Here is a 22,957-nt window from a genome sequence, read left to right on the forward strand (position 1 = left end):
ATTGATCAATTTGAAATATTTCTTCAGTATATGGAACATAAAGTGTTTATACTGAGGTAACAGCCACTCGGCAGGTTGAGAAAATGCAACATTCTTTCTCATTGCAACACATATATGGCAGATGAACTCTCTCTCTCTCTCTTTAAGATGAACTTAAAGGGGCATTCTGGCCTAAAACCACTTTTTATAATATTATTTGTTATGCTATGTAGTATTCTGTAGTGCATCACTGCACCCATCAGCCTCATTGGTTTAACAGAATTCATGATGTTTTATTGTTTTCATGTTGTGTACATCACACAATCACTGGGAATCCCTACGAGACTGAACAAATCCTGACTGATAGCCACTGATCTAGAGGCTAATGAATACTTATGTGGTGCTAGCTAGCATTGGCAATATAGTACTAACTTCAGTGGGACATTAAACTTTGGTCATTAACCTTAGCGTAAAAAAATCAGCCCACCACCAAGCATCCATGCCAAAGCATTTGAAGAATTTAATTCCACCTTAAAGATACATCAGAAGGGGGTTTTCCTCATCATTAAACCAAGATATCTCACTTTATAGGATAATTTGACATTACTGTGAGAGGCCATAGGCATTTTTACAACATTAGTACTACAATGTTTTTTCACTATTAAACCAGACCCAAATTTTCTGCTCAGGACAAACCATGTGGTCAGCCATATAAACCACATCATAGCCATGTCAGGCAAAGTGTGGAACTCAACAGAGTGGGTCAAAGCCACTGTAATTACATTTTGTGGGTACTGGCTTGAGGCTTGGTTGGGTTTGAAAGGCCATCATTACTTCAGACTGTTTCATGGGTTAATTAACATTATATTTATCTTTAAGAGCACTTATTTTCAAGGTAACATGATAACAGAGCAGTGGAAATCACACCGAAGCATGGAACACCGCAAACAGTCTAAAAGAGTGAGGTTATTTGTCTACTCCGCTGTACACAAACGGTTTTGTGAATTAGCGTGGAGAGTGAAAAGAGTCGCCTAAATTTAGTAAGGAGAAACTACAACCAATCAGCAGCGCAGGCTCTGGGCTTTGCGTTGACCCAGCCCCCAGCGTCCCCGCCTATGACTAACACCCTTATTCTTGAGGAACAGACAAACTGCCCAATGGCCGGGGGTAGATTCCAGTATGGCCTGCCCCTCCGGTAGTAGGGGTGGGCATTAAGGGGGTCATTCACGCTCTCGCGTTTTCACTCTGACGGCGTGCGTTCGAGGGGACGGGCAACTGGGGTGAAAGGAGTTGCCGGGCGATAGCACAGCATAACGGTTTTCTGGGAGGAGGCTTTATTATTGTTAATGTTTTTAGCTGCTAACGGCGTTTGGAACATTTGAACCGATTCCAAATTACACCCCAACACAAACACTCCCAACACATGCACTGAATCGCCTAACGAAACTGCGCTAACTTAGCTAGCAGCCCGGCAACTGAGGCAAGGAAGGTGTTCGTGATAGCTAATTAGCCGCCGAGTTAGCTGTTTGCTAATATCGCCTCTCCATCATCACCCTCAGCACATCAGCGTCCAGCCGACAGCCCTCGTACGGAAAGCGGGTGAGTGTGGCCAGCCAAACCGCCGTGCTGCGTAGCTACGTTACTCAGCACGAATAACACGCTTTTGTTATGGCTCACAGCGAGCTACCAGTAGCTAGCTAGCTAACCTGAACGTTCTTGAGTGAACGTAACTCTTGGCCGTTCGGTGTCAGAGCTAGGTTAGCTAGCTAACTTAACCTAACTAACTGTCCAAACCTTTTGCTGCTCAGCCCTCCCCTGTCACCTTTGCCCCTTCTCCCCCCACCCGAAACACTGGAAATCCACAAGCGACCGGAGAGCGGCGGAGGGCCAGCGAAGCTGGGGGTGCTGCCGGACTCTCACAGCGGCGGAGCGCCGGCGACCATGGATGGGCTGGCGGTGGAGGTGCGCGGCTCCAACGGGGCCTTCTATAAGGTAACTGAACCGAAAACACTGTTATCCTAAATCAGATGTAGCTCTGCACGTTTGGCTCAGTAGCTGGCAGGGACATGGGGGCGTTAGAGGCTTCAACCATGGCCCACGAATGACACGAGGCTGGGTATCACTTTTCTGTGGAGGCCTAAGATATGATGAGGTCGCCTTCGATTAGTTAGCTCCTTGCTGGTCTGTGTTTTCATGGGTCAGAGTTAGCCATTGTGGGGCATTTCCCTCCCTCTCCTCAATCTCAAAGCATGGCAGTTGGCTGGCTAATCACAGAAGCCCCCAATCTGGGCATGTGTGATCGGTCTCCTCGGGATAGGGGGACTTAGATCTACTAACTTACTTAATATTACTTACTAGCAGCGTGACATTGTGTGTCTAAAGTGCTCGCAGAGCAGAGTGGCTATTCACGTGACCAGTCACTGCTCTCTTTTGGGACAGCTTACCTCAAATTTGAACCTAGGGACACCAGTCCAGCCTGGTTCATCATACGTTTTTGTTTTTTTTTCTTTCTTCTTTTTTTCTTTTCATTTCTTCTAAAAAGAGCAGGGCCTAGCCTTTAGCGATGAGTATTTGTTGTATCCATCTTGAATCACACACACACATTACTGCTTGTCCTTCTGGGTCACGGGGTGGGGTGCTGGATCCTATCCCAGTGGTCACTGGGTGGAAGGCAGGAAACACCCTGGACAGGTTGCCAGTCCATCATCTTGAATCAGAATCAAGTCAACTGAGGTCAGCCAGACTGAGACTGAGGAGGCTTTTGCTGTTACTCACCTGGGCTTGTATTGAAAAAGCAGTTGTAAGCTCGAAGGCTGGTCTTCAGGTTCCTCCATATTCATGACTGTAATTGTTTTGAAAACTGATTCTAGATCAGCCCTCACACGCCTGTGGTGGTTTTTGAATATAGACTCTGGTAGTGGGCTGTAAATCTTTGTGTGGTTAGTTAGGATCTCTAGAGTAAATGTTTTCAAAAGGGTACCCTTATTTGATGATATCTTATAGGCTTGTCTTTAAGGAGCTCATTTCATTTGATCTAGCAGTGGCTCTCCATTTCAGGCCTCATGGAATCAGGGGGGTCATACTTGTGTATCTTTGGATTGGTTATGTCACAAGTTTCATGTTTGCAGTAGTAGTGGTGGAGCTGCACACGTTTTATGCCAATGGCTCTCTGAAGGTTTCACTCTGAGGGACCAAAGCAGGTGGGACAGGAACAGGTGATGTCAGGCCTGACACTCAACACTCACTCTCCACAGCCGCTCCCCAACCCCCCCAGGCCTCGGTCGAATCACCGCTGTTGAGTTGAATGAATCCAGTTCTGCTCTGTGGGAGTAACTTTAACTCTATTCGAATTAATGTAAGACATGAACTCAGTCATATTCTGTGTAACCCATTAATTTTAAACCTAAATTGAAAGTAAAAAATCTTGGTTCAGTAAGCATAGGTGCTTGGGAGCCGCCAATAAGACAATAACTTTCCTGAGGTTTATTACAATGTCATTGAAGGCTGAAAATAAGATAGGTTCTTCTTGCTTTATCAAGTCTGTAATGGTTACCGACATTTTTAATTTATTTTTTATGTGAATAAAAAAACTGCTGTACATAAAGCACTGTTTTAGGAGATGTAGCACTTTTAGAACTGAGATATAAAGCCTCCATTTTGCACTCTCTGGTGCTGTTTGCATGCTTGAATTGCAAAGGTGTACCAGCTAAATTGAAAATGATGGCCAAGCTGATCGATTTAAGTTTCCTTAATTTTTCCAAAGTTTCTTTAGGGGAATCAAAAGTAGGCTACCCATAATGGTCAGGGTTTCCTAGGCCTAAGTGCCCTTCTGCAGCCACGTGTGGTACTTGGACGGTCAAGGTAGCCACATGGCCAGAGAGCTTTGCTCCTGAGTAACCGATTGGTGCAGCGATTCCCTGGCGTAATGTTCACAGAGATGTGAGACTAAAAAGGGTTGGCTGCGTTCTAACTAAAGAGGTGTGGCAAATGACGGGGACATGCTGGAGTGCTCTGTTACTTTTCCCTTAGCATGCAGTGTTCTGTTGTCCCAACATGACTACAGTAGTGCACATAGCTCTGTAAAAAGTGTGCCACTTTGTCCCACAGTAGATTGCTTTAATCCATTGGGCTGTGTTTATGATTGGAATCCTTATTTGCTGTCAGCCTGCTTGGGATGAATTTGACATTTGCAAGTTTTTTATAATGCTCATACATATAAGCTAACATTTAAATACAATCTTGTTTTATATATATATATATATATTATATATATATATATAAAATATTATTTTTTTAGGGAGTCTAAATAGCTCTTAAAGAAAGTTTAGGTTGCCATGGAGAAAATAAGTTGAAGATTTACTGATTGACTTTATTTGTTTATTCATTTTTAAATATGTTAATCTTTTATGTAAAGAACAAGAAACTGCATAACGTTGTACAGTGAAAGTGAGCTGAGACTATGTATATCTGTGCATACGTTTTAATCTGAGACCAGTGACCATTTTTCCAGGGAAGAGGGCTCTCTTCCAAGCAAGTGTGATGTGTAGCTCTTCATTTACTCTTTCACTCTCTCTTCCTCTCTCCCACCTTCCCTGTCCCATATTAGGCAGTGTCACTCTGCCAGTGCCGTCACTCACACTGGGTGTTAGTGCTGGGGGAGGGGACTGGAGGAATGTCCGAATAGATTTGTGGGGTTGCATGATGGGTGAGAAACAGGTTTTGAGGAGGGGTCCTTACTGTCTGCACCTCACTCGGTGTGTTCCCATCATAATGATAGGAGATTCACCCTAATACATATTTCACGTTCCCTAGTGGTCACATACTATAACTGTGACATGTGCCAAATTGCCTGTTCCTACACACACCATTTTTGTGTGTGTGTGTGTGTGTGTGTGTGTGTGTGTGTGTGTGTGTGTGTGTGTTTTCATCCGTATATAAGACCTGACTTTGCTGTAAGTGGACTCCCTGAAGAGGGTCTCTTTTGAAACCAGAGATGCCTATAAATATAGAGAAAGACTTGCATGACGGTTATCCTGCCTTCTCTTAAAATCACCTATTCACACTTTTAGTGCTGTGCGATATGTAGGCTATACCTGTATTGAGGTCATTCAGCAATATTGAATTTTTTTTTTTTTGTGTGTCAGTGATAGATAATGAAAACTTGGTTAACTGCAGTCATTTACATTTAAATGGTACAGATTTTTTGTAAGACCATTAATGCATAAAAACTAAATAAATGACACATTTTCCTTTCATCAAAATCTGTTTTCTGTCTAATGCTTACAATACTATGAGCATTTTAGTCGAGGTTTGTAAGACTTTTTTTTTGTAACGTAAAGTATCAGCACTCAGCAAACATGGGTTCATTGATTTTTATGAATGCAAACCTGAATATCATCTGATACCTTGGTATATTTAGAAGATATCAGTGACGTTCAATTTTGTCAGTACCACCAGCACTATAAACCTCCACTGTCAGGAAACCTTTACTGCAATAAGAGATCCCAATTTGGTTGCGTTTGCGAGATACTTTTGTTTTTTTTCCCCCTTCGAGAAAGTTTGCTGTTTAGTGCTGCATTAGCATTGTTAAATGTTATCTCTCTGAAGCTCTTTTTCTCTTTGTGTTCTTTCAGGGATTCGTCAAAGATGTTCATGAAGACTCCCTCACAATAGTCTTTGAAAACAAGTAAGTTCACTTGTCTCAGCTAATATCTCTGGGTGGATATCTATCTGACTGGTTGAACCCTCGTTTGACCTTCCTTAAGCCTCTCTCGCTCTCTGTCTCTGTCTCTCTCTTTTCCAAACTCCTGCTCCTTTTCTTTCTTCTGTACCCTGCCACCAACTCTCTGTCTGTCTATCTTTCTTCCTTCTCCATTTTCATTGGTTTCTGTCATCTTTTGCAGTTCTCATTCCTTCTCTCTCGCTCTTTCTCTCTCACTCACTCATTCTCTTTCTCTCTCTCCCCTAGTCTGTCTATTTCTCTCTATTTCTGTGCTTATCTCTCTGCATGGGGGAGAGCCAGAAATAGCCTTGTGGGGTATGTGGATCAGGAGGAAGTGCAGTGCCCCTACCATTCTAGGGAGGGTTCTTTTGACCTGTGTGCAACCATTTCCACTGTTGTCATTCTGCTCTTGTGTTGGTCTTTGCATGTAGTTCAGTGTTTTTTATTCATCTGTGTTCTGATGAATGGTAAGGAATAACATAAGAAGATAGATGAAAACATTTGTATTTCTGGGCATAAATCATAATTTTATTTCAATGGGACAAAGAGTGGGTACTCCAATCGTAATGTTTTTTCCCTGACCCAGCATGTTTAAGGATGACTCAACCTACACGACAAGCTCTGGCTGTGTATGTGTTTGTGTGTGTATGTGTCTGTGAGATTGAGAGAGAGGCAGACTATTTCATTGGCGCCTTTGTGAGTGTTGAGGTCTGAGATGCAGTCTTGTTTTAAGATAGAGCCTTTAAAGAACAGTATATTGTTCATGCATTGTAGTAAGTAGCTGATTATGGAGACAGTTATGCTGTTGTCTTATTTTTACTAATGGATATTTGATGATATATTTATTGTACTCTAGAAGAGCAGAATGTCTTTTATTTGCATTCATAACCTTACAGAAATAAGTGTTATTTCTCCATAGCAGTAATCCAAGTATAGTCCCAGTTTCTACAGCAGCCCACAGTTCCTATTTCAGTGCATCCCTAATTTTTACCAAAATAATTGTTTAATTCTTCCACATTTTTAAATAGCTTTCTTTTTGCAAATGTGGAATTAAAAAAACTTTGTACTTTCCATTTTTTCCTAATCCTTCTTAATGTGACACTACCGTTCAACTTACTCACAAACTTTAGAAAAACAAAATATTATTATGCTTGTCATACATTATGAAAATGTCTAAGTATCGTGATATATTTTTTGCATCCTTGGAGCTTGAGCAGTTAATAACCAAGGATTTAGCAGGTGAAAGGTGACATGTTTCCTGGTGGTAATTTGTCCTTCTTTGTGTGTGCGTGTTCTCTCTAATAGCTGGCAACCAGAGAGACAGCTGCCGTTTAGCGATGTGCGGTTGCCACCTCCAACCGATTACAGCAAGGACATTGGCGAGGGAGAGGAAGTGGAGGTATGCCTGCTCTCACCCTGAAACTACCTCCTTCTCTAGGTGACACCCTAAACTTCACACTCTTCTGTTAACTCTTAGTGTCAGAGACCACCTTCTTTTCACAATTTGTTTGCAACCTGGCAGCTGGTATGAACTGCAAGCGAGAGAGGCCAACATTTTGGAAACGCTTTTATGACGCCTGCTGCCTTTGATTTTACCTGAAGCTCATATCTGCAGCTGCTGTTTTGTTTCTTTCCTGTCTATCCAAGTCAACGGCAGATGCTGCCATGTTTATTTTATTTATTTGTTACCGACTTTCCCCACCAAGACACCTCCAAACTTGTGGCACTATGTTTGAGGGTGTCTGATCTGTTGTGCAGACAAAATGTGCACACAGTGCAGTGTTAGGTTGAAACTCACTCTCTGCACTTACCCATATACATATGCTGATCTACTTATGTCTTTGTGCTTTTTGTGTCAGGTGTACTCCCGAGCGAACGAGCAGGAACCCTGTGGTTGGTGGCTGGCGAGGGTGCGAATGATGAAGGGCGAGGTGAGTCAGGGACTGATGGGGCAAGATGTGTGGTATTTATTCAGCTGTGGAATTCACAACTGATATCTTGCAGCCAGTTGTAGCTCTGTGCATTGTTGTAGAAGAAATCCTGCATGTAATCTGAGAAAGAAAGCAGACACATTCAGTGCACATGAAGCTTAACATGGACTGTTTTCAAGGAGTGAGCCACATCACATTGCCTCACTGCACTCAGAGGAGAACACTAAATACTTGATTATGCTAGGTATCCAAACAGTTACAGAGTTGCATAGCAACAGGAAAGACTGCCATTCTTCCCTCAACAAAGTTGCCTGTGAGGGCATCTGATTTGGCCCAGTGCCACCAGAACAACAGGGCAGAGCAAAGACCTGCCACTTTTCAAAGTCCTGTGGCAATGACTCACCACTTTCTGATTGAGTTCAGGGCGATTAAATCATAAAGAAGCTACACAGAGTGCTGACCAATAGACGCAAATAAAGAGAGTGTCATACTCATTGGCAGAACCAATCAGAAATTCTGTTTCAGCTGTTCTGAAAAAGCCTTCATGAGCTCATATTGAGTGAGAGGAGCTGCAGCTCACTGACCCAGTAAAAATGTTTTTACTGCGATACACAAACGTATGCAGTGGGCCACAGTTTGAATTTACTAAACATCAACTTTAATATTTCTGACTGCTACTTTGTTATACCAAGGTCTCTGTCACTTTTACCTTGTTTGGTGTGTACCTGTGGAACTTTTTCTTTAGTTCCATTCGTTTTGCCATGTGAAAACTCCACTCGTGTTCAGGGTTTATATTTTCTATGTATATTTTCACAGCGGTTAATGTGACAGCAACAGAGTGATTGCATCCCTGCAAAGTTTCTGACCAATAAGCAAATACCCCACCGTGTAAATTTCCAAATTTCCTGTTGCGGCATGAAACCCACTGAACTAAATAAAGATACAATATCACAAAAATTCTCATAAATTGATTTATAGAGGTGTTATTAGCATGATTTTTATATAACTTTTATATAACTAAGTATATAACTTTTTTTTTTTTGTTGTTTTAATTTCAGACAATATTTTGGATATTTTGAAGTATTTTAGTAACAAAATGTAGTATAATGTTTTAAAATACATTTTTAAAGTTAGATTTGTCTTTTTGCCCCTTGGCCCACCATCAGCAATGCACTTTGGCTGCCCAAGACAAAGTTAGGGCAGTCCCATTTTAAAGAAATTTAAAAAATTTACATGATCCAACAAGCATTGAATAATTTGGGCTAATAATGCAAATAAGACAACAAGACTATGGGTAAACATTGTTTGCCATTTAATATTTTTCACTTGCATGTCTTGCTTCAGCTCAAAGAACATTGCGAAAACGTGATGGGAGTGTAGCCGTATTCAGCCCCTTTAGCTAATGTTACCTCTTTATGGCATAACTTATTTTTCTATAGTATATCACATCCTTCATAAGGTAATTGCCATTTCTCCTGGTTTTATGATGTTTTGATTAGAACAGTGACAACTCTTTCTCCAAAATTGTCAGGAATCCACAAATGTGTTTTAGAAATCTGTTTGGGTCTAAAGGCTTAACAAAAAACAAAACTTCCAAATGTTACATAAGGAAACTAATAGCCTATCAATGTGACAAGTATTTAGTTTTTTTGGGCCAGCCCTCCTAGAGTGATAAGCTCCCTCTGGGAATAGTTTATTTGGAAAAATTATTGTTTTTCAGATATTGCAATACTCACAATATTGTCCATATCAGCTCTGGTACTGCTAGGTCTTAAACTGGAATCCCAGCTGTAGGGCTCATTTCTGCACTGCTGAGGTGTGCTTTTACCAGATGCACACACAGTCCTGGGATATGAATATTGATTGACTGTTTCAACCCTTTTGGGGGCACATCTCAGCCTAATATCACAGATACATGCAGCTTTGACCCAATTACCCAAAAACTCGCCACTTAGATGATATGACTTCATGTGCGATAACAGAATTATGCACGCTGGAGCAAATTTGACCTCAAATCATTTGAAATCTACTGAAACGCTTGGCCTGTCTTGGGACTCTGTCTATAGTGTCTCAGGATGCTCAAACATATTTTAAATCATCCAGCAAAATTGAGTGTGCAGTGCTTGAAGATATCCCCCACTCTGTGAATTAGACCTCTTGGCTTAGGGGCTAACACAACAGCACACCAGTAAAATCTATCACAGTGAGCGCGCTCTCTGTGCAACACAGACACAATGATGCATGCTGTCCAAGGCAGGTCTGATGCAGAGCAAAACCGTTGGAATCGGTGTATGCTGCAGCTGTCTCTAGTGTAAAACCCTACAGATAGCAAAACACTTGGCTCCTTTTTCACATCTCCAGTGGTCTGTCCCTAGCACCTGGGCCAACTCGCTACCGCATACACACAGACACATACGCAGCCTGACTAATTAGGTTAAGACAGCACATTGGGTAATGCAGCAAAGCATTAAAGGCTCTTCTAGTATAACATGAAGTGCAGGCAGCTGTCTGTCCTCTCAGCCACTTTCATCATTGGGCAGACAAACACATGTTTAGGCTTGGGTGTCTGTTGATTAGCGTTTTAGGATGTTAGACAATTGCCCTTTTGCCCTGCTTTTTTTTTTTTTGCTCATAACGATGTACGTTATGTAATTTCAGTAAATGGGGCCGGTCCTGCATTAGCATAAAAGCATTTATCCAGCTGTAAATAAATGGATTAATATAGTCAATGAACAAAATGTAAATCTTAACAAAATGTAAATCCTACCATGGATAGTCTCATTCCAGGGCTCTGCACATTGTTTGGTACTCCATTTATCAACCCAGTCAACGCTTGACCCCAAGACTAATGACTGTCGTTCTGAGTTAAAGGTTTAACACACAACACAATGGGGTCTTTGAGCTTCTTTGGTTGATGGAGTTTAAAGTGTGTCTGTGCTTGAACGATGGCGTTGTTAGTACAATGTCTTGTGTGCCTTTTGCAAAAGCAGTTCACACTGTTTATTTGTACAAATAATTGAAGTATGTTACAGAACTGTGCAAAAGTCAGAGACCACATAATTTCCTGTTAAAACAGTCAGTCATTTCAGCTTCAGGAAAAACAGAATTAGCAGAAAATCCCACAGAAGCCTTGACAACTAAATATTGTATCAACATTCAATATTTAGCGTGTCCACCCTTTGCCTTCTTTACAACTTGACTCTAAGTTCAGTCTAAGAAGTTGGTTGTATTTTTTTTGTTTCTTACAATCCACGTAACACATTTATTGATGTTGAGGTCTGGACACTGGGGTTGTCAGTCCATTGTTTTGAGAACACCAGCAGCTTCTTTTTTCTTTTTTTCTTTTTCTTAGTAACAGCTTCTTGACAGTTACACATCCTTTCAGACGCATAGCATTGTGTAGAGGAGGGATATGGCAAAAGTTTATCACAATACTTCAAGAAGTTTTTGATACATTAGGTCACAATGTTTATTTATTTTTTTGACATCTGTTTGAAAGGTGTCCCATTTAGTTTATATTTAAGTAGTATTTTTGTTTTGGAAACTCCTGTTTTTTCACGTATTTTCCTTTGAATTTTGCCTTGCTTTTGCAAGTTGATTATACTGTATCTAATGTTCTCAGAAATATCTCCTGAAAAATCAGTAATTTGTACTTAATGACCATTTTTCCTGAAAATTAAATAAATGATGGTTGGTCTCTGATGTTCCTGTGAGCTTTTCTGTTGATAAGTAAGGTTACAGTACGCCTATAAATGCTATTGATGGAGATTATTTTACATTTCATACATATATGCATTGTGTCGTTCTATGCAATGTACAACTGCTAGAACTGATCAGTATTGATCTGTGAGCATTTTAAAGAGAGTTAATGGATGCATTTTGCCTCCTCAGTTCTATGTGATCGAGTATGCTGCATGTGACGCCACATATAATGAAATAGTCACTTCAGAACGAATCCGGCCAGTCAACCCCAACAGCCCCTCCAGTCGCACCACCTTCTACAAAGTCACCGTCGCCGTGCCCGAGGACCTCAGAGAAATGTGAGTGTGGCACACTCATACCAACACATTCTCTGGGATTTGGTGTACAGTCAGTCTGTCTGTTGGTAGCTTGGGAGGAGTGTCATAATAATAATAAGAATAAGAATGATATTTATTTATTTATGTATTTCCCTTCTGATTTAATTTGGCAGCTGTTTAAATGAAAACATCCACAAAGACTTCAGGAAAGCAATTGGAGCCAGCTGCATCTTCTACAACACTTCCATAAACGAACTGGTCGTACTGGTGAGTCCCCTTCATTCTTTTCTCTTCTTTCTTTCTTAATTTCTTGTAATTGTTTTTTTTGCTTGGGCATGCAGTAGTGTAACAAGATATGCTCTTTCTCTCCAGTCCACGAACGAATCCACAGTAAAGCGTGCAGGTCTTCTGAGTGACATGCACTTCCGCAGTATTCGCACCAAACTCATGCTTATGTCCCGTAATGAGGAGGCCACCAAACACTTAGAGGTATGCACAAACTCATTCAAATTGAGCAGTTATGAATTTTGATATTTATTGTGCCACTGATATGTACTGCCATATTTTACCCACTGTAAAATGACAGTACATATATAAATATTTTCCTTACATTGGATAGTTTGGTGTTCACTAATATCCAACTACTAAAGGATGAACTAGATGAACTGAATAGTGCAGAGATGTTTTGGAAATGAATGTTAAACGGTCTCAGTTCTGCAGCTCCTACAGGAATCACAATCCATGCTTGCAAATGCTACAGGGATTAAAATCTACACTCTCTGCTTAGATACAGAATAATGTCTCTCCTGTCCCTTTGTGTGCCACAGACAAGTAAGCAGCTGGCATCGGCCTATCAGGAGGAGGTGCGGGTGCGGGAAGATCTAATGGGTTTGGCCATCGGATCCCACGGTGCCAACATCCAGCAGGCCCGCAAAGTCCCCGGTGTCACTGCCATTGAACTTGAGGAGGAGAGCTGCACCTTCAGAATCTATGGAGAGGTATGTGTATGAAGGGGAAATTAACCTAGCAGCAGTAGTGATGACCACTGTAGTGTTACCAAGGTCCCTATAGGAAGGTCTGTCCTCAGTGGCCATCTTGGCAATGCACCTGGGCATTTGTTTTTTTGGATAGGGAGGGATCTATAAATTAGCATTTTTGAAATCACTGGTAAAATCTGACACACAGTTTGTAGCATTTGGCTCAAATACCAGTCAAAATGTGTTTTTCCAGGTCTCTGTGACAAGGGAGAACTTTTCTTACTTATGCCTTTACCAAGAAGGTGAGACATTCCTAGTAAACAGATGCCATGTTGAGCGTTACAAGCTTTCCCTTTGATTTCAAACAGTGAACTGTCTCCTCCTTCATAAATCTTTGATCTTACTGAACATTAGATTTATGAACGTACATGTTATGGCTCCTTTTACCAGTGGTTATTAAACTCATTGCTCTACTCATGATCAAAAAGAAATTTCAAACGCAGAGTAGGGTTACAAATGCAGAAAAATTAATAAAAAGTAGAAATTTTAGCACAGTAGCCTTGCGTTGCCTAAACATTCTGCTCTTCTGGACTACAACAAATTATTGATTTGAAATATCGGTCAAATCTGAACATATTCATTAGTATTATTTATATTATGTAATTATGTTTATACATAAACATCTGCTGATTCCAATATCATTGTATATTTCTGGTTTTAATGGGAGAGAGTGCGAGAGACCATGAGAGAGAGAAAGCTGACTCTTTCTGAAAGTTCCATTCCGAATTAACTTCTGTGAAGTTCAGTAAAGTAAATGTATTTAAAAGGTTGTGTATGTCATAGTCATTGCTACTAATGCTTGGAATATGGACAGCCGTCCATATACTCGACAAGAATTGTCATGTATATGGAGACACACAGAGCCCAGAATAAGAATCGGTTCTGAAAATATAAGGCACTTTCACCTACTCTGTATGTAGAATAACTGAATGTTTTCTCACTGTCTGTATCTCACTTCACTCTATTACTCTGTCAGACCCCAGAAGCTGTGAAGCAGGCCAGGGCGTATCTGGAGTTTAAAGAAGATTCCTTTCAGGTGCCGAGGAATCTTGTAGGTAAGTGCCCTGCAGACTTCCTTTAGAATAACCGAATGCAGCAGCTGATGAACATCTTAAATTGGGCAAGAACAGCTGAAAGTGCCATAAGCTTTTTACATTTTTTTTTGGTCATGACACCTCTCTCTGTCTCATCATACAGGCAAAGTTATTGGCAAAAGTGGCAAAATCATCCAAGAGATTGTGGACAAATCGGGTGTGGTACGAGTTCGGATCGAAGGGGACAATGACAAAAAGCTGCCCAGGGAGGAGGTAGGCAGGCAGGCGTCTGGCAGTGCAGACACTGTCGACAGCCAAGAGGTGAATGAACCGCCTACCTGATACTCCAACACCCCTCCCTCCCCACCTCAGTAGTTTTGACAGATAAAGACATATTGACTAGTGGGCCACAACTACACACCATAAATCAAATTGTGTTTCCTTGTGTTTTATATAAGTGTATATATGTTCAGTGTTTGACATTTGTCCTAACCTGTGTATGTTTAAGACTATAACATACTACTGTTTTTTGTGTTCCTCTTTCCTTTTTTTCTCAGGGTATGGTTCCCTTCATCTTTGTAGGAACCAAGGAAAACATCAGTAATGCCCAGGCCCTACTGGAGTACCATGTGGCCTACCTGCAGGTTAGCTTGTGATCCAGATGCTCTCTCATAACTGATATTTATGCTGTGCCCATTTGTCTGACTGAAAGGCTTTTCACTAAAAAAAAAAATAAATAAATAAATAAATAAATAAATAAAATAAAATGATTTGGTCCATATCAGCCAATGTATACTTATACAATAAATTCTACTTGAAGAAGGGGACAGGGGGCCAAATAACCTGTTTGGATGCCTTCTTATTTTCTAAATTGGTTACACAGACATAGTTTTGATTACAGACATGTAACCAGTGTATATACAGAGATGCTGGGCAGCCATGTTAGACTCACTGTAGCGTAGTAAATTGTAGCACTGAAAATGGCAGATCTTTCTAGACTGGTCACCTGACCTCCTCCCTCATGGAAAGCTGCTGATCACACCTCTCTCCTTTAACCACCAACTGCTGCTAATAATAGCCCTTATGCCCCTGCCAGGGGGGTAGTTAGGTGGAGGGGGTAGGTTGGGGGATGGATTTTGGCCTATGTGGATGTCTGCTTCTCAGAATAGCCCCTTAGTCCTCTCCACTAGCCCTCACTGCACCCTCCTTCAGTCTTCAGCTGTTGTTTGAACGAGGCAGCTGTCACATTCTGCAGTGACCTCTTCTCTCTCTTACACCAGCACACATACATTTCCGCTTACTGAAACCCACCTTACTAACTGCTGTGTGCTTGAGCCCAACTTCACAATGCCTTTCTCCCTGGCAGTCATCTCTGCAGCACTCTCATCCATACTATTGGCTGCATATTATATCCCAGTGTAGGAATCTAGCACTTTTATACATTCTTCCTCTTTTGGAGGCCATGTTTTCATCTGGTCTGAACTTCATTTATGATCAACACTAATAGTTTTCTCACTCTGCCATACTGATAGGAGGTAGAGCAGTTGCGTCTGGAGCGGCTGCAGATTGATGAGCAGCTTCGTCAGATTGGTGTGGGTTACCGTGCGCCCCCGAGCCGCACTGGAGCGGCCAGCACCGGAGACCGGGAAAGAGGCTACCTGACTGATGAGAGCAGCAACTCTCTCCAGACGTCACGCACATATGGCGGACGCGGGCGTGGACGCAAGGCCAATGCATACTCTGGTTATGGTGAGGTTTACATCTTGGAGGCATGTTTTAGAAATTACTAAAACATGTAAAACGGGCAGACATGGTTTGGATATGACCAATGACTTCTCTATGGGTATGAGTAATGTTTTTCATTTCTTTAAAAGGAACTGCTTGTTAATTAGCTTGATTCATTGTAGCTGAATCGGGTGTGTTGAAGCATGGGAAAAAAATAGAACTTGCAAGGCAGGGGCACTTCTTGACCATGGCAATTTTTTGCTGCAGGTGCATTCACTGAACAAATTTAATTTTGAGTGTTTTTAAATCTTGTTCTACTGTTTGCCCCAACAGGAACGAACTCTGAGCTGTCCAATGCATCTGAAACTGAGGAGCTGGGGGAGCGAGAGCCCAGGCCCCGGGGGGTTGGAGGAGAGGAGAGGGGCTCCAGGAGAGGAGGTCGTGGTCGTGGATCCAGCACCGGCAGAGGCCGCGGAGGCCCAGGAACCCGCAGTTCCATCACCATCAGCTCAGGTGCCTAACTTGGATAGCTTCTCTCTGTTTGTGTGGTTAAGTGGTGTGTATGGTATGTTATGGGCTGAGAATTGATGTTTATCAGAAATGAAATTGGAGATGGCACCAGTGTGGTACCAGGTATCTGTATCCGGCTGATATCAGCAGGAAAACAGTTAATCTGATCCAGTCCTGTGTAGTGCTGAAAAATGAGTAGTTTTTATGCATGCAATCTCATTTTGAAATAGTGCAAGTTTCAGAATGGCAAGAACCACTATTTTAATTATGCTCAACATTGTCAACAACTTGAGAAATTTAAGGTGGTAACATTAACCTAGTACCATGGAGCTTCCAAACCGCCTGTAGATGAGTTAGAACTGTTCAGAAGCAACCAAACACCCATTTACTGTGCACATGACACACAACCACAACTAACTGGTTGTCTGGAATCCTGTTCAGTATTAAAGCCTCAAGCCAGAACAAGGGCTGGTAGTCTTGGCCAAAAAAAGTAGGCCTGGACTTAATTTTAGAAAATAATCACAATTTGGTTTGCAGTTGCAGTATTGGTCCGAAACAGTGTAATTTGATATTTTCCCTAAATCGTTCAGCCCTAATTCTGTAACACATTTAGCCTGAAATAGCACATGCTCACATTCTTCCTATGGGGGAAGTAGTGTTTAAGCATGATAGCCTACTTTTGAGATCCTCATCTTAAGTGAAGTGCCTCAATTAAACATGATCCATTTAAAGCTTAGTAATTTTTAAGGAAAAAAAGTGTTGGCTCAGTATCAGCTGATACTCAAGGTTTCACTATTGGTGTTGGAAAAGAAAACGTGCTGTGTGTAAATCTCTATGAGCAGATTGTGTCTGGGATAGCATCACTATCAACTGTGTGTGTATTTGTGTCTCTGACTTTCTCACACTCTATTACCAGTGCTGAGGGACCCTGACAGCAACCCCTACTCACTGTTGGAGGGTGAGGGTGATCTGGGTGGAGATACAGATGCCAGTGAGAGCATGGGTGGCAGTGACCACAGGAGACGCTCCCGCCGTCGCCGCAACGACCAGGAACCCAGCGTGATGGATGCAGCCGCCAACGAATCCGATGGCCAGGCCGCTACTAGTGAGAATGGATTGGGTAAGAAAGCAAAGAATGGACTTTTATAGTGCTCCAATCACTGTGGAGTTTATAGTGCTCTGATCAGCATATGATTTCTTTCAATCTTGCTTTTTTTTAATAAAATATTTTAGGTAAATGTGCTTTGCTGTTTTTTTCAGAAGATGAAAGTAAGCCCCAGCGGCGCAACAGAAGCCGGCGCCGCCGTAACCGTGGCAACCGTCCTGAGGGAGGTTCTGCCAGCCGTGACAGGCAGCCAGGTGAGTGGACAAGTTTTAAAGTAATACATTAAACATCTTTACTTAGTCCTTTCCTTTCCCTATGGAAATGCTGGAATGCCAGTGTTGATTGTAGTGCAAATATCATTACAGGGCTTTTACAGAATTGAATTAATATTTTGGCACAAAAAATCTAATTTACACAATCTTCATCTTAATCTAAACGTAGCTGATCAGCCATGACATGATGACTGAAGTTCACTTCTTAAGTTCTTTAGTTACACTGGAGATACAAGGCTGATATAACTAACAAGTAATAAAAGCTTATACCACCAGTAATAAGCACTGAGCAGGCTGCATGCCTAAATTTACATGCTTACTTCAAACGGTCACATTGTTAAGCAACCTGACCTGAAACTGACTTGTTTACACGATTTCAGATACTGATAAAACTATAGCCAAAATTCAGATTAAGATTGCTGCAGCTACTAGTGTTTTGGTTAAGCTACATGCTTTTGTACATCTTTTAGGTAACAGGTAAGGTAGCATATGGTGTCTGTCATCATTCCAGCCTGCCTTGGAAGTTTAGTGTATGTTACATTTTGTTTGTTTGTTTTATCATTTTGCAGTTACTGTGGCCGACTTCATCTCTCGAGCAGAATCTCAGAGCCGACAGAACCTTCCAGTAAAGAAAGAAGAAATGCAGCATGCCTCCCATCCTAAGGTACAGAATAAACAACTAACACTTTTAGTATATTGCACCGTAGTATGTTCCTGGGTGTAGTCTTTCATGCACTACATAGTTCTGTGGTTTCCTTGTTTTGTTTACCCGTTCATAAACTGAATGAGGAGTGTTCATCAAGGATGCAGTAAAAGCAATGCTAGGTTCCCCTGCTCTGCGCCCAAAGTGCAAGATAAGGCTTAAGGGTAAAATTCTGGCATTTAATCCAGCAACTCATTGATTCTTTCAACAGGAGAATGGGACTAGTGTGAAGAAGGAAGATCTTGTCCCCTCAAAGCGTTCTCCTAGCAACGGCGTGGCATCATCTGGGGAGGCTCTGACCCTGGTGAATGGCGTCTCGTAAATTGAAAAATACAAAGCGTCATCTCACCCCTCAAGACCCACGTCTAGAGCAAGACACTACGGCGATCTGTCCCTGCTTGCATTTACGTAAACCTTTAAACAGACGAGTGAAAATCGACTAAAAATCTTGAATTCATACGAGATTACAAGGAGAAAAAGAAAAATACAAAAAAATGACAAACGCATCTACTTAAAAACACGTAATGGTGTATGTTTATCCTATCTATCAGTACTTAGTGCTTATTTAAGACAAGCTTGCCAAAAAAGAGCTGGTGGATATGATTCGAAAATCTGACGTAACTGAACACAGGACGTGACTCTTTGTTTTTATTTTGGAGAAACGGTTTGGTGTTTGTTTTTTGTTTTGTTTTTTTTTCTTGTCACTGTCGTTGATGTCGTTGTTTTTTGTTTGTTTTTTTTTGTTTTTTTTTTTTTTAATCTCCTTCACTGGTGTGGGATTGTGATCACACTCCCAAACAGATGCATCTCTGAAACAGTGTTAGCGGCGAGGGGATGAGCTAGCCGAGAGGCAGGAATGTAGGCGGAGCCTCTCATGTGACTGACAGCTGAGGCGTTTGGTACTCTGAGATTAAGGGCGTCTAAGGAAAAGGAGACATTGTGCCTTGAATTTGAAAAAAAAAAAACTTGAGTATTCACTTTTTTGTTAGAATAATTTTTTGTTCATGGGACTAAATAAGCTGTTCCTTAATTTTGTTTTGTTTTTTATTTTAAGGAGATGAGAAGACGGCAGAGAAAATAATTGCAAGGTTAGGCTTGGAGAAGAAAGGTTGGATAGAAAATCGAATACTAATGCCAAACAAGAAATTAAGAACGCTCATCCATTGTAGGAGTCATGAATTGGACGGCGTTTATTGTGTGCGCGTGTGCGTGTGTGTACGAGTATGTTTGTATATGTGTAGTTGTTAGCAGTGCAACCATAGAAAATCAATTGGAAGAATTGTTACAAGGTCTCAGAGCTGACCCTGTAGAGAGGGATGAAGGGATGCAGCCCCTCCAGTCAAACAGGTAGGGAAAGGGCACAGTGTCCACCTCTATCTGGGCATGGCTGCATCAGGAACAGATGAACCGTTATAGACCTACAGACCCAGAGTGCTAATTTCAGCCTGTTCTGAAATCCAAACAAACTTCAGTGCCTCTAACCCCCCCTCCTAAAACCCACCACTGTTTCTGGGAGAAGAATGAAGGGAGTGTTGAAAGTGATGGTGTGCGAGTGCGATAAAGTCAGTGCGCACAGTTGCAACTTTCCTACCACAGTAGAACGTGGTGCGTACACTCTATGCCCATTGAGGGATAGTGAAGGTGAAGACTCCTCTGGTGCCCCCTGCTACACGGGGTTGGTTTTTACTCACATTAGTGATCAAGAAGGCACGTTGTTGGGAGGGGGGAATAGCACAGCCTCAGAAAAGTTGAGAGCCACACACGCGCACACGCACAGTGTATGTGAATATACAGTACACTCCAATGTTATCACTACATAGTTTAGACCTCCTGCGTCTCTTGGCGAGGAGGTTTAAACAAGAAGTTTCAGCCATGTGGCCTGGAGGCCAGGCGAGACCGTGCTGTTTAAACTGAACAAGATGTCTGTCGCGTTCCTGATTGTCGCGGTCGTAAAAGACGCAGCCGGGAGATTGGCGTCTCCCTGTTGGCTCTTGTTGTTACTGTCATCTTGGTTTCTGCTCTCAAACTTTTTTTTTGGTTGTTCTTTTCACATCATAGAAAAAATGAATAAAATTGAAGTGAAATAAATTATTTCTGGAATGAGCCGTTTATTTGTTTGTTTTTTATTTAGTTTCTGTTTGGTACCTTTGAACACCATATGTCTTGATTAGGTCCCTAAACTAGACTTTAAAAAGCCCAGAAGTAAACCAGAACTAGCCTGAATTTTAACGTGATTTCTGTAGTTAATGTCCATATTATGCATTTTAAAGGGGCTTATGAATGTGTATTTCTCTTAGGAGAGTGAATGTAGGGTCATTTAAGGTCATAATTACGCTTTAAGGACTGATGGTACCTTTGCCTTATTTGTACCTTGGGGACAAAATGTAAGTGTACAGTGCCCTTTTTCTGATGTTTCTGATTTTTCTGGTCATACTGCCACCCTGAAAATTCACAAGTTTCATTGCTGAAACTGTAGGTATGAGGCAGACATTTCTGAATGTTTCATAAGTTAACCTACGTTTCGAAGGTACTCTGGGTGCTCCTTACAGAATCAAGCACAAGGCAACTTCAGATTTTTTTTTCTTTCTTTTAAATCCTTGATCATGTTGAATTCAATCTATTAGCCATGTGGGACTCCAATTTTTTTTAAATCAAACTGTAGAAAATCCAGATTTGTTTGTGAATTAAATATATATATATATATATATATATATATATATCAAAAAAATCCAAAGGGCACTGTTGTATGTTTATCTGTTGTATGCCCATACACAATTTTAATCGCCTTAGACCTCTCAAACAGTTTGTATATGTCCTACACCTTGGCTGCAAACGACTGGAACTAGTGTAAATGGAAAAATTACAAAACATTGAAAATATGATTATTTATTGTCTTTTCTAATTAGAAATGTACATACTTGTGGTACTTTTAAAAAGAAGAAACTTTGTTCATATGGAAATAACTAAAAAAAATATTTTAAAAATGTTAGGGATTAGAAAATATTAAATATGTAAGTTAAAGGCAAATCACATCTTGGGAGATAAACATTAAAATCTATCAATTTTAAAACATTTATACATAGAAACGGCCTTGTTCACGAAACCGGGTCTAAGAGGTTTAAGCACAAAATTAATTACAACCAGAAAAGTGTTGAGTTTAGGAGATCAATGTTTTGCCAAGTTTGTTCTTAGTATTTGGTGATGAGAATAAAGAAGATAATTACATGTTCATGAATATAGTCTGTAGTGAAGAAATGGTAAATTGCTTTTTTAAGACAGATCAGTTTATATTTCATTGTGTGAGATGTCTTTCCAGAAGGACCAACCTTTTTTTACATTCAGATAACAATATTTATAAGGAGGAAACCAGGCTGTTTACCTGTATAGAGTGTTTCTGTAAAATATTGCTTTGGAAAAAGAATATTTGCTGTGTACTGATAGTCTTACAACATTATCACATTTTTTCTTCAGTAAACTGACAATGTCCAGCGGGAGTTCTGTGGTCTTTTCTCACTAAAACACTAAAGATTATTAGACTCTTTTATCGTTCACGTTCACTAGTCTTGCTTGGTTCACTCTGGTCAGAAAGCTGGAGCGGCGTCTGCCGCCCCCTGCTGGCTACACGAGTTATCAGCCATTCAAACCAGGTTTGTTGGCATGACTGTCAAAGAACATACTTTGTAGAACAAATAACAATTATAAAATTATTCTATATCGTTTTCATTTCATTAAACTTTTTAGAACAGCTCCAGCACTGTCAACTCGCGAATAATGGATTTGTGACACCACGACGAGCTTTTTTACTCTTTTATTCGGCTCTTTTTCTCTTAACATAAACATAAATATGTTTTACGAAAATCCTTCCATGTTTTGACTGAATTCCACTGTGAAAATGGCACTCGGAACTGGGGGCGCCAGTGATGTGGGAATGTCTATCCATGGCCATGATAAGGATGCTCAGATTTGGAGACCTTGGGATGTCCAGTCATCCTAACGTGTCCTCGTGCAACGAAACGGCCGTGTTACTACAGCGCCCCCTACAGCCCTCATCCAGTTCTGCAGGGGCGGATGGGATACCGGACACAGCCACTGTGTCATACATTCAAACGGTCACAGAGACAGACGCGTAAAATGGAGAGATGAACAAACATGCAGTTGTGTCTAACTTCAAATGGCCGGTGGTTCCTTCACTCACTGCCCCCAAAAAAGAAAAAAAAAGGTGAAATTGGTTATCATAGTCATCTGTATATCTCTGCTGCATCTAATGTTTGATTCTTCTTGCGGTTTTACAGCTTACTCTTTCATGGGTCCATGCTGAACTACAAACGCCTTTGCAGTCGTTTCTGTTTAATTTCATTTAACATTAATTTAATCAGCGCAGTCATGTTGAGGCTCCATCCGAGCCTCTGAGTCATCTGAGCACAACTAACTACAGAGTAAATGACCATCTGAACTAAACGGGCCTTTATATTTGAAGGGTTTCACTCAGCTCTGTTTCACAATAAAGCAATTTATGTTTATAATTTAAGATATTATTAGTAATAATCGACATGAACAAGAATTCCGCAAATAAATGTAGTTCCTTTAGAGTATGTTATTGTTGCCAGGCAACCATGGACCGCTGAATGAGCAGAACGTTCGGTCGTCCATTGCTGTAAACTGCTGCGGTCAAACGTTAACGGTTCTAGGAAACTGTTGCACATGCTGACACTGATTAAGGTAGTTAACACTGCTGTAAAATGTCACAGTAAAACATCTTTAAAAGCTAGCTTGTTCGCTAACTTAACAGCTACTTTAATCATTCAATTGCTTAAGCTAATGTTCAATATGGCAGCCACGTGTAAGTTTATACTATACCCAATATTATCATATAGTTATGTCATTAACAACACATATTTGTGGTGAAAAGGTAGCTAGATG

At 41.0% G+C, this 22,957-nt stretch overlaps 1 protein-coding gene across 2 annotated transcripts; it reads left to right on the forward strand.

Moving 5' to 3' along the window:
• The first annotated feature begins 1,242 nt into the window (after positions 1 to 1,242).
• Positions 1,243 to 20,138, forward strand: fxr2 (fragile X mental retardation, autosomal homolog 2). Of its 2 annotated transcripts, none has more exons than XM_036596537.1 (18): positions 1,243 to 1,578; positions 1,788 to 1,971; positions 5,613 to 5,665; positions 7,007 to 7,100; positions 7,561 to 7,632; positions 11,524 to 11,672; positions 11,825 to 11,918; positions 12,024 to 12,140; positions 12,479 to 12,649; positions 13,665 to 13,743; positions 13,886 to 13,995; positions 14,280 to 14,366; positions 15,255 to 15,471; positions 15,781 to 15,960; positions 16,874 to 17,077; positions 17,218 to 17,316; positions 17,904 to 17,998; positions 18,249 to 20,138. In XM_036596537.1, the coding sequence occupies exons 2-18, from the start codon at positions 1,921 to 1,923 to the stop codon at positions 18,357 to 18,359; spliced, it is 1,983 nt and encodes a 660-aa protein (XP_036452430.1). In that variant the 5' UTR covers positions 1,243 to 1,578; positions 1,788 to 1,920; the 3' UTR covers positions 18,360 to 20,138. The 2 variants fall into 2 exon arrangements, with proteins under 2 accessions (XP_036452430.1, XP_036452429.1); XM_036596536.1 differs by having other exon boundaries at positions 13,886 to 14,043; positions 18,249 to 20,136.
• The last annotated feature ends 2,819 nt before the right edge of the window (positions 20,139 to 22,957 follow it).

Source organism: Colossoma macropomum, unplaced genomic scaffold (genome assembly GCF_904425465.1).
Source record: "Colossoma macropomum unplaced genomic scaffold, Colossoma_macropomum, whole genome shotgun sequence".
Lineage (NCBI taxonomy): Eukaryota > Metazoa > Chordata > Actinopteri > Characiformes > Serrasalmidae > Colossoma > Colossoma macropomum.